This window comes from Drosophila simulans, chromosome 2R (assembly GCF_016746395.2).
Source record: "Drosophila simulans strain w501 chromosome 2R, Prin_Dsim_3.1, whole genome shotgun sequence".
NCBI lineage: Eukaryota > Metazoa > Arthropoda > Insecta > Diptera > Drosophilidae > Drosophila > Drosophila simulans.
The window spans coordinates 18,659,476-18,670,693 of NC_052521.2; the positions used below are offsets into that span (position 1 = coordinate 18,659,476).

General features: G+C 41.5%; 1 protein-coding gene across 3 annotated transcripts; it reads right to left on the reverse strand.

The window, feature by feature from the left end:
* Positions 1-20: 20 nt before the first annotated feature.
* On the reverse strand, positions 21-9,891 carry LOC6735568 (FK506-binding protein 2). Of its 3 annotated transcripts, none has more exons than XM_016181433.3 (5): positions 9,732-9,891; positions 7,838-8,033; positions 1,099-1,187; positions 834-1,033; positions 21-681 (listed from the first exon to the last, which is right to left on the reverse strand). In XM_016181433.3, exons 2-5 carry the CDS (start codon positions 8,029-8,031, stop codon positions 502-504), a joined length of 663 nt encoding a protein of 220 aa, XP_016028911.1. In that variant the 5' UTR covers positions 8,032-8,033; positions 9,732-9,891; the 3' UTR covers positions 21-501. The 3 variants fall into 3 exon arrangements, with proteins under 3 accessions (XP_016028911.1, XP_016028913.1, XP_016028909.1); XM_016181435.3 differs by having other exon boundaries at positions 846-1,033; positions 9,732-9,889; XM_016181431.3 differs by lacking the exon at positions 9,732-9,891 and adding an exon at positions 8,204-8,222.
* Positions 9,892-11,218: the final 1,327 nt, after the last annotated feature.

Consider the following 11,218-nt stretch of genomic DNA (forward strand, 5'->3'; position numbering starts at 1 on the left):
TTAGAAAAAACAAAGGTTCGTCTTGTTAAATTATTGATAGCAATTCTTTATTCAATTTAATGTGTTTCAATTGACTTCGTCTTGAGAGTGTGTCTGATTTACAATATACGATATGAATATTATCTTTACGATGGGTCTAAAAATCGTCACCACCCGCAGCCGACACAAAATATATAACAACCTATAAATGTATATAAAAATGATGTTCATTCTCTCTCAGATTGTACATAATTTAAACTACGTCTAGTACCGGGGTTACAGACACACAAACTGAACAATGCACTCCTCCTCTAATGTATTGGTGTTTAGATGCTGATGCTGATATGTATGCTATATACAAAATGACATCGGGAAGCATTGGTTGCGCTCGACTTATTGCTCGGCTCGCGCCTCATCTGTTGTATATGGTTTAGTTTTGTGTATATATTTGGGTTTTATATAACTTAAGCACTCGTGTCCCTTCGATGTTGGCGGCAAACCAAGAACCCCCATCACTGAGCACTACAGCTCGTCGTGCTTGGGCCCGGAGAACTCATCGTGCGAGATGAAGCCGTTCTTGTCCTTGTCCTCGTGCTGGAAGATCTCCTCCACCAGCTTGTCGTTTTCAGCCAGCATGTTCTTCAGCTCCTCGGAATCCTGTCCCTCCACGGCGGTCATCTGCTTCTTCAGATACTCGCTGACCTATAGAACAAAAATAATATCCAACATTAATTTAATTGCAGATACTTTATATATCTACAGAAAGTGTAGGGTGGTTGGTTAGTAACTTATCCCACATCCAACGGATATTTCAGTGTAGAGAGACATATAGGTAACAAAAGTGCGATCCATACATAGACGATTACCTCTTCGCGACTCAGCTGCTTGTCGGCATTATCGTCGATCTCCTTGAAGACGTTGGTGGTGGGCGGGGCGTTGCCGATGTTGATCAGCTCCACGTCGAACAGGAGCGTGGCCTTGGGCGGTATCACGTTGCCGGCACCCTGGTCACCATAGCCCAGCTGGGGAGGAATGGTCAGCTTGCGCTTCTCACCTGGATTTCAAAGCGAACTCCAAATTAATTTACACATTTTGCCGAGCACTTCTCCAAGCACTTACCCACGCACATGTTGAGCAGACCCTGATCCCAACCCTTAATCACCTGGCCGGCGCCCAATTGGAATGTGAAGGGCTGGTCGCGGTCGAAGCTGCAAAAAAAAGCGTGATAAAAAAACGGTGAGATACAAATTGTTAGACGCTTGTTGGCCACAAAGTTTCAAGTGCTTGCAGGTGTCGTGGGCTGGAAGCCACCACTTTAAACCGAAACAATTCATCATTTCTTTATGACTGCTCTCTTTTTTTCATCATATATTTCGTTGGCAGTCTATAAAAATTATTTATTTGATGGTTCCGCTAAGCGAATTTACTTTAATTTGCTAAGCGTAAAAGGGGGATATGGAGCTGCTCAGGTATGCATGAGAATGTCGCGCCTTGAGCTTGATGTATGATGTGGCACAGTTGCAGGCCATTTCGCGATGATTATGATATATAGAAATGGATTCACGGTAGCTCAGGGTTGCTAAAAAAAAAAGGTCGGGGGCACATCGCCAATAGAGCCATAAACACGCTGTAAACTGGCGTTTATAGGCCAACATATGAGCTTATAGGCTTTAATTCAGTTTTGAATGGTGCATTTTTCAAGGGTGTTAGGAAAAATGAAGGCTAAGCCACATGGATATCTATATAAAACTCGAGGTGTGTAGTTTATGATGATTACGAACCATATAAATTCTAAGTGCATTAAAAAATTTGTTTATTTCAAAGCTTAGTAACGATCTTGAGCTAAAATAATTACTTAAGACTGTAATATAGCCGTTTCTCCTACAAAAACCCATTGTTCGAAACATTTTAAAAGATTTTCTTTTTTAAATTTTTTGAAGAAATGTTCCCAAACTTTCTGAAGCCTCTAGAGATCTGAACTTGGCAATTGAAATGTGTCGCTTGGGCCTGCTGACTGCAGGCAAAGTTTCCTTGCTTTTTCCTGCGAAAACTCTCCTGTTGTTCATCATTATATTATTATTGCTGTTTGTTAAGAAAGTTGTTTGGCTGTTGGGTTTTTAAGAACTTGTTGGTTATCCCCGTTTAAATGGAGCCGAGACAGATTATTGCACTCGAGGCTGGGGGGAAAAGGAAACAAATGATTAACCAGGAGGAGTCACCCACATGGGTGGCAAAAAAAGTTGTAGGGCATGTCTGTTAAATATTTTATGTGCATCTCCTGGGCATTTTGCAAAACATTTTTACATGCGCCGGCTGTTGTTTCAAATTCCAGTTCAAGTCACAGCCATGATGGGGCAAGTGGCAAGTGGCAAGTGGAGGTGCGGCAAGTGCCATGCGGATTGCCGCTGAATAATCCACCCAACCGGGCCGCAAAAAAAGGCCAGAAAAACGAACATTCGCATTCAGAGCGGTTAAGTGTTACTCTGGAGCGTAACCAAAGTGTCGTCGTCGCTGTTTTTGTCGCCGCCTTTCGCTCAAGTGCAAATCTCCAGATGGAATAAAAAAGCGTAAAAAATTTGTACCCCCCACTTGAGATTCCGCATGTCCTGTGGGGGGTTTGGGTTTGGTTTTCCAGGGATTACGCGCCATCTAAGACACCTTGGTGGCTTGTCTTTATTTCGGTGTCGCCGTCTGTGGCTGTGAATTTTTATTGCATTATTTTCCATGAATATCTAGTACAATATGTGAAACATTTTATGGAGTCTCCCCTTCTTCCTTTTCATATCCTTGGAGTGTTTACTCCTGAATCCTCGCTAATTTATGCGATTTGCGAAGCTTACTACATGCTCTACATGTTTACATTTTTTGTACAATATTGAACGGGTATCTAAAATGGGTTATACGCTTTTTAAGATCGCATATTATATAGATTCAACTGATTTAAGTTAAAAACTGCTTATAAACTTTAATAAACTGTAATGACATTTTCCGTAAATATTAAATTTCAACAATTTACCGCCCACAACTTTAAATGGGCAAACGTTTAAAAAACCGAGCTGTCGAGTCTTAAATAAATTAATAAAATCGTTTAAACGTGTTGATTGTTTCAGTCAGCACAATTGACCATCCACACCCCTTTCCCAGCATCGCTGGACTTCCGTGTCCTTCGTCCTGTTTGTCCCCCTGAAGCAATCAAATATTTATGAATTACCGGACAAGCCAAACAAAAGGTCAGCTGAGATCAGACCTGAATTCACTCGCAGGTGGGCAAACAAGTTGCAGTTGCAATTGCAGTTGTTGCGCAATTGGCAAATATCAAATGGAATTTCATGGATATTTTGCAAGCGATTCGCAGGTTTTTCCAGCTCGTCTCCAATGGGGCTTAGATTGTGGTCTAAAGTGGGAAATATTGGGGGGCCACATGAGTTGGCGGCTGCTTCTTTTTACATTTTGGCTTTATGGCCAGCGCATTATCATAAAGTCAAGCAAAAAATGTAAACTCATTCATCCACTCGCTAAATATTTAATAAGTTTCGATTTCATTCTTCCACTGGCTGTGCCGTGTGTTTTTTTCTTCCTTTTTTTTAACCCAATCCCAATTCGAATCCGAGTTGGTATCTGTATCTGTATCTGTATCTGCGAATTGCGAGCCAAGTCCCAACGCATCGCATAATTTAAAATGCAGCTGAATGGGCGCCCAAACATCCGTTTGCCGTTCTACGTGATTCCGCACCACGGGTGGCGGCATTTCGGCGGGCGGGGATTTTGGGGTGGCATATGGTGGCCACCCGAAATCATACCACGTCACTCCGCCGACTTCAGACACATTCAATCCAATCAAATTGAATCCTTTTGGGTGGATCCCTTGATGACCTCGTTTTATGTGTCCGGCCAAGAAAAGTTATAAAATCAAATATGCAACCGCAATTCCTTTGCCCTCCGCTTTTGGATACCTCCCCATTGGGGCGACAACTTGCGATTAACGTGCACCAGAGAACAAGGACTCCGGCAGGACCTGCGGCCCAGGATTTGCTCTCGGCGGGAATGGTCAACGTGCGAACAATTCACACAAAAAGTCTAAAGTTTGAACAAGTTTGCAGCACAGCACTGAGAGAAAACAGTTGGGCTTATGGTGTTTGAAGTACCAAACAGGAAAATGAAATACTTAAAATATATTTAGCAAGTTTAGAGATCTGACTTGTTTGCTTATATAAGTCTGCGTATCCTTTTTTTTCAGTGTCGACCCAAGTACCTCAAAGGACACCCAAATTTATGCCCCAGCTGGCGGCATCACGTTCCATCGCCCTTAACACACAACCCCGAAAAAAGCTGCTGTAAATTGTGGAAAATAAGAATTGCAACCGTTGAAGCTCATTAATTATTTAAACTATCTACAAATGTGTCTGACGCGCGAGCCGAGTAAAATATACATTCGAGGCAAGAGTTGCCATAAAAGTCAGACGGCTGTTGCAGTTGCAGTTGCAGAAACAGCCGCACTTGATTGCATCCACATGGTAATGAGCTTTAGATTTACTGGAGTCTGCGTCTCAGTCTGCAACGCCACAACTTTGCTCCAAGTGTTTTGCCACCAATGGTGTCAAGGTTTCTGTGGTCACTCGAGCAGAGCTTAAGGTCTCCTCCCACTCGCACTCCCACTCCAGCTCCCACTTCCACCTCCACTCCCATTTTCCACTCCATGGCCACCAGCACCTCATTCAAGGTTGTCCAGAGTGTAAGCTAAAACTTTCACTTTGATGCATTTCGGCTTGCTGCTGCTAGTTTTTGTTTTTTTACGCACTCTGCTTTTGGACATTAAATTGCACTTGCTGCAAAGCAGTTGACACAAAGGGGGGAAAATTGGGATGTGGATGGGTAGGAAAATTCAAAAAAAAAGATGGGGGACTTTGCACTTGGAACATACAAATCATGGCAGCCAGAAAGCGACAACATCGCAAGTTATGGCCCGATGCTTCAGGTAACTGACTGGTGCTCCTCTTTATTCCCGCCCCTTGGCTACTCCAACGTTGCGTTGTCAAAAATTTTTGTGAAACATGTTTTCGAGGATGCCAACAAAAGAGGCACTGCTCTTTTCATATTCAAACTACGGCGTGCACTGAAAGAAAATCTCGATGGACAGCAAAAGGTATTAATAAATCAATTAAAACATTTCCATTGTAGCATCGGACATTGCCTTTTGTGGTTTTTATCATTGGGCTGCCTCAACTTTCACCCATACGAAATATTAACATTAACATGTTCATCAAAGGTGTCGCATAAAGGTGTGAATTGACCCCAAACACCATATACGTGTGCTTTCAAATGCCCTTATACTTTATAAGAAACCAACAAATTTGCTTATGAAGAGCTCTAACTTAAAGCTCCTAAATTTTCTCAGCGAAACTTTAAGCGAAAACATCGCCAAGTTTGCTGCTGCAACTCAAGTAACAAATTAATTTGCCCGGAAAAGTGACACAGCACGTGAAAATCTTGAGATGGGGGACATATACTAGTGTACATATATCATAGCAGGTGAAAGGGAGTAGTGTAGTCATGTTACGCGTCAGGCTGATTAGAATATAGCGACGAAAGGCTGCATAATTTATGCGGCCAAAAGAAGGTCTGCGGGTCAAAAGTGGAGCTCAACTTGTTGCCACAAAAACAGGAGGCGCCGCGAAAGTCTAATGAAGATGTGGAGTGCGGGCCAAAGTCATTGACAAACTGTGGCTGCACGTGACCCGGGTATGGCTATGACAGGTAGGTAGACATGATGGACTCCTCCGCCAGTTGGATCCTTTGCCAAAGACACAATGGAGATAAAAGGCGGCAGGCACGTGACAGGACTCCAGCTCTGGTCCTGGTTCTCATTATTGAATTAGTTACGAGTATAAAATGGAAGGGGTAAAAGTAGATGGGAGATATTTGTAATTGTCCGAAATAAAGTAGAGTTTCTTTTATGGCCAACCAAGTAAGTTGTAATCCATTTTAATATCAATTAAGCACGTATACTCGTATATTCGTTTGCCGTTTCCCCATGCTTGTGTGCTTAGGACAGTTTCCATTTTGATTGGCATTTCAATAAGAAATTCCATCGACAAACCCGTCAAAAGCAGAAAAAATCTGCGTACTTATCTCTCTCAAGAAGCATCGCATCTTCGTTTTAAGCCCACTTTTTCAGGTGCTCTGCCGGCAAAAGCTTAATTATAGCCAAGTGAAGCTGGCTTTCAGCCAGCTAATTTCCGCTGCAAGGAGTAGACTGTTTGGCCTAAAGCCGAAAATGGCAGAAGGAGCTGTGTTCGCAGCTTGAGGCTGAAAAGCAAGAAGTGGCTGAAAAGGATTTTTCGCACAAGGCGAACAGAAGAAGATGCCGAATGAGGAGGACGCCTGTCGACATCCTTGACTGCACTTGACTGGCACAAAGTGCCTTGTTTGTTAGCCAAGTTCGAGGGCATTTAAGCCGCAGCGCAACAGGTGGCAGGGCAGAGACGGCAGGGGACGCACTCTGATTGAGTTAGTTAGTTGGCCAGCTCACCACTCCCTGCCACACAGAGACCTTGCCACGCCAAATTTAACAGCAATTGCGAAACTTTTAAGCCCAGAAAGAGACGAGTGCAACTTCCGCATAATTTGCAACCAAAATTTGTCTACCAAAACTCAAGGTAACTGGTTGGGCCAGTGAAAGGACACAACATGTCCAATGAGATGGATGCCAAGATGAAATGTTTTCCATTTTAGCATATGACAAAACGGGTTAAGCGGGGTCAATTTGAAAGACTTGGGGTCAGTCAGACGTTTATAAAATCGTTTCCCCTGCGAGAAACACAATTTTCTGGTCGTAAAATTAAATCAAAATTTGATAACTATAAGAGAGTGATGGAGTAATGTCCTCACACTCAACGTATATTTTATTTATATGCAATCAACGGACAATATATCAGTTTAGTTAATCTAGTTTAGGTCGCTTATCGACAGCTGATATTTATAAAACACTGATAATAAGTTTTACCGCTTGCCAAACGGTGGCACAAAGTTTTTTTTTATTCGGCTGGTGGTAAACAACCCACTTTGGGGTGTTAATTAGCCGCACATGTGAAATAATTTGGTTATCCTTTGAATTTAATTGGTTTTTTGTATGGATACCTGGGCTGGCAACTCAAGTTTCGCTGTGGCTTTAATTTACAGGATTTATTACAAGAAAGTCAAAGGTTGAAAATATGAGAAAGAATTTTTGAGATAAGAAAATAAGTAGCTCCAGTGGGTTTCGCATATTTAAACAATTTCTTTAATTGAAACTACTACTTAAGAGCTAACTAAGGTTAACTATTTTTTAAATGGTTTTTAAGAACCTTATTTGTACCGGAAAACGATTTCTTTGCTTAATGAAGCCAAAAATTGAGGGCCACGTCACAATAAGCGCCCATAACCCACAGAAAAATGAAACAAAAAGCGGGAAAATGAGTTTGAGTTTGGGTTGCAGGAAGAAGGGGGCATTCAGGCATGGAAAATGCACCAGCAGCACAAGCAAAAAACAACAACAACAGCGCCAGCGACAATGCAACAATGAGATCGCTTATCAGTTGGCGTCTAATTTACGGCAATGAGCCGCCGCGACGACAGACTGACTATGCAGCCACCAGCAGCTTTAATCCCATACGGAAAACACATGTATCTGCGAGTATGTTAATCTGCATCTCCAATGGATGCGTGTGTGCGGAGATTACGGACAGCATTGGCTTTAAAAATATTTCATCCTGAACTCTGACATTCTGCCAAAGTTTTTGGGGCAATGGGAAATAATCACTTTAGTTCACTGATAACAAAGTCTGCCTAATTTAATTTTGTTCACTTTAAGATCACTCACCTCGAGTCAAACTTCTTGCCATCGGCCTGCAGGGTTCCAGTGTAGTGCATGGTGAGGGAATCGCCGTTCTTGGACTTTTGGTCGCACACCTCCGGCGTGCTGATCACCTCCACTTTCAGATCCTCAGCCCGGACCAGGCTGTTGCTGATGGCCACCAGCAGAAGGCACGAGAAAACGAGAATGGATTTCGACATGGCTGCAAGATAAATGGGCAAACTTGATTACCACCAAACGTAAGAGACTTTCAAAAAAGGGGAACGTGTTTATGCACTCGCCTACAAGGAGTATAAACCTTATACAGTGTTTAAGATGTATTTATCCTTGAAATGAATTGAGTTGGAACTACAAACTATAAGATCCACTAACTCGAAACTAAACCAAAGCACCAATGCCTTGCTCGGATTGATGTTCATCACTTTTATACACCCAGATTCATCTGCTCTCCATCATCTTCGCATTAATCGCGTATTAGCGTTGCACAAGCGTTAAATGATGAATTTAAGCCAATTACCCGGAAAGGTGTAACAGTTGTTTGCTCAACAGTGTAAAGTTGAAATTGAAATCGTATGGATGGCAAGGGGTATTCGCTGCGATTGCGAATGGGATGCGCGAACAGCAAAAATTAGTCATTATGCAAATGTGCAATTCATTTTCGAGTGGGGAGCCGAATTCGACCAACCAGCTTTGACCATCTCGACCAGCTGGAGGGGATTATGCAAGCCGAAACCCAAAGCCAAGCGAAATTATTGCGCGTACGCGGTGGCGTATGCGTAATGACCATCGTGGTCACTTCCAATGGGATGTTGGTGGGTGTTTCTGGTTAAATGAAAGTTTTGAAAGCGCCTAGGTCACCCAAATATAAAAAAAAGAAGCGAACAAAATTCAAATAGCCGTAAAATAAAAACTAATAAGGCAAACAAAAAATAAAATATGGTGGGTCTTTTTTATATAGTTGGAAAACTTTCACTAATGGAAAGGCAATGGTCAAGCCTCAATTACGTGAAATCGGCATTAACATCTCTTGATCTTCCTCTTCAACTGCTCTCTTTTGCTTCTGCTTCCTTTTCTTTATACAGTGAAATCTCAGAGACATGAACACACACAAGCCACACTTTTTTGCTTAAGCTTGAAAATGATTAATTACTCTAATGAGTTCATATGCATATCATACACAGGCATATAATTGTTATAGTTAAGACCAGAAAATCCACGGATTTAAGTACTAGAAATACTTCAAATACTATAAATAGATAAGACGAGCTAATAATCCTAAAATCACATTTTCAAATAAATTTCAAAACTATTTTTTCAGAAGCCGCTTCACTGTACAGAGCGTCCACTTTTTGGCCTTAAAACCTGTTGGGCGATCCAGCTTCTTCGTTTACACACGTATCTTTTTTTTGTTTCAGCTTTTTTGTGTGTCTTTTATGAAAGGTTCAGTGAACTGGCCGGTACGAAGTTTACCGTAAGCGATCCAATTTACAGACCGGCGCTAAATGTTTCGGAAAATCTTGTCCTAAGCGACACGTCAGGAGTTTTCCTCTTTTTTCGAATCAGAAATGCTAATTGCTGACCCGAGCCGATCTTAGCAACAAAAGCAAATGCTAGCAAGTGACCGGCGATAATTTTATTTTTATTTTCATGGACTTGGAGCGATAAGCTCTCTTTCTCCTCCTCCAACGTTCAGTTTTCTTGGGGCGTATGTGTGTATGCATGTATATTTGTGTATACATGTGTGATGGCGTGGACTGAATATGAATGGAAGAGACACGACAGCAATGGCAAAGTACACGCTTTCTTTCGATTTCTCGATTTTCATTTCTTAATGAGCACATTTCCAAGATGTTTACGCTAAGCCAAGCACACGATTTACGATCTGATATCTGTAATATACCTTTGGGGTTCCACAGGCGGATATCACTCGATTCCGGCGAAGGGGGCGGGGGCGGATGCGGCGGGCGAACAACAGAAAACACGCGAGCAAACGGCGGAGGAGAAGTGCAAACACGTCCGATTCGATCGAAGTGCGGGCGAGAAATGCTGGAACCGAAGCCGCCGACGTTGTTTTACTACCCGCTACTCCTACACTCAGAAAAATTTTTGACGCACTTTGCAAGTTAAATCAGATTATTTTGTAGTTTAGTTTAAAATCTTATTTATTGTGTTTGGATTTATTGAAGTTTTTTATAAGATTATAGTTTAGTTTGTATTTCAATGTTTTTTTCATCCTATGCTCATTAGTAGTCTTTTTTTTTGAGTGCACCCGTATATAAAAAGAGTGGAAATCTTCAGAGAGACCCGGAAAGTAAGAGCGGGAGGGGGCGGGGGATCGGGATCCACTACCATCCACACGTGTAAGAGTACGAGAGAGAGTGAAAGATCGTGTTTTTGTGCAGTCAAGAGATTCACATACTGTGGGAACGGGATCCACAATACAGGGGGTAGAATGAGAGAGAGCACTTGTCCACGTAATCAAGTAGAAACTTGTTCAGGGGCGGATCAGGCGGACTTAGGTTAAGACAGAAGTTAATTTAGACACAATCAAATGAGTTATTTAATATGTAACATTAATTTTTAAAATCAAACTTGAAATTTATGATTAATCAGAACTTACAGGAACAATGTAATACCGAAATGTATTCCAAAAAGTTATTCATTTATAATTATTCAGCTAATAATCCTTTTTAAAAATGTAACAAAAACGGAAAATATATGGAACACGAAGGACACACAACCTGCTCAAGCAATTGCTCAAGTTTAACTAAAAGGAGTTTGCGACCAAGGAATATGCTATATCGACATGTTGCTAGCCACAATGTTGCCGCAACATTACGCCTCGCCTACTTTTTCTAGTGCGCAGGCGCCTCTTTTATTTTATTTGTGGGTGGAGCCTGATAAAGAGTTAATTTAATGATTGGCGAATTAAATCTGGTAAAATTATGTGACATTTTCTTTGTTTTCATACTCTAATTTAATTTATTGCAGTTTATTTCTAAGCCGTAATGGATAATTTCGTACACTGGGAAAAAGTAGCGAGTTCTTGCCAGTTTTGTTTTAAGTTTACATTAAGATTAACGGGTTGATAAATACATATGTTGACAAAATCAATTTAACAATTTTTTAATTTCCAATAAATTTTTGGCTCCAGGGATATTTGTTGGATAATAAATCTGAGCTTAGCATTGTATCTGCGAATTGCCAATGTTGCCGTCAAAAGCATTCTATAGTTTATGCATTTAGTTCAAGATAATCTTCCCCAACTAAAAGCTTTGGATGCTCAGCTCACCCGAGCTTAGCTTAAACTAAACTAAGCGTATATTCTATCTATGGCCACTCCTATGGAATTGTCACCCTTGGCTCGTTTACGCCCCACTGAACGCC

What these genes read in the sequence shown, in the direction of transcription:
- LOC6735568 (XM_016181433.3), bottom strand. Translation starts at nt 8,031, where the DNA reads ATGTCGAAATCCATTCTCGTTTTCTCGTGCCTTCTGCTGGTGGCCATC. An exon ending in GGCAAGAAGTTTGACTCGAG is followed by an intron (nt 1,188 to 7,837) that starts GTGAGTGATCTT and finishes TTTTTTTTGCAG; the next exon opens with CTTCGACCGCGACCAGCCCT. An exon ending in GCGAAGAGGTAATCGTCTAT is followed by an intron (nt 682 to 833) that starts GTATGGATCGCA and finishes TTTGTTCTATAG; the next exon opens with GTCAGCGAGTATCTGAAGAA.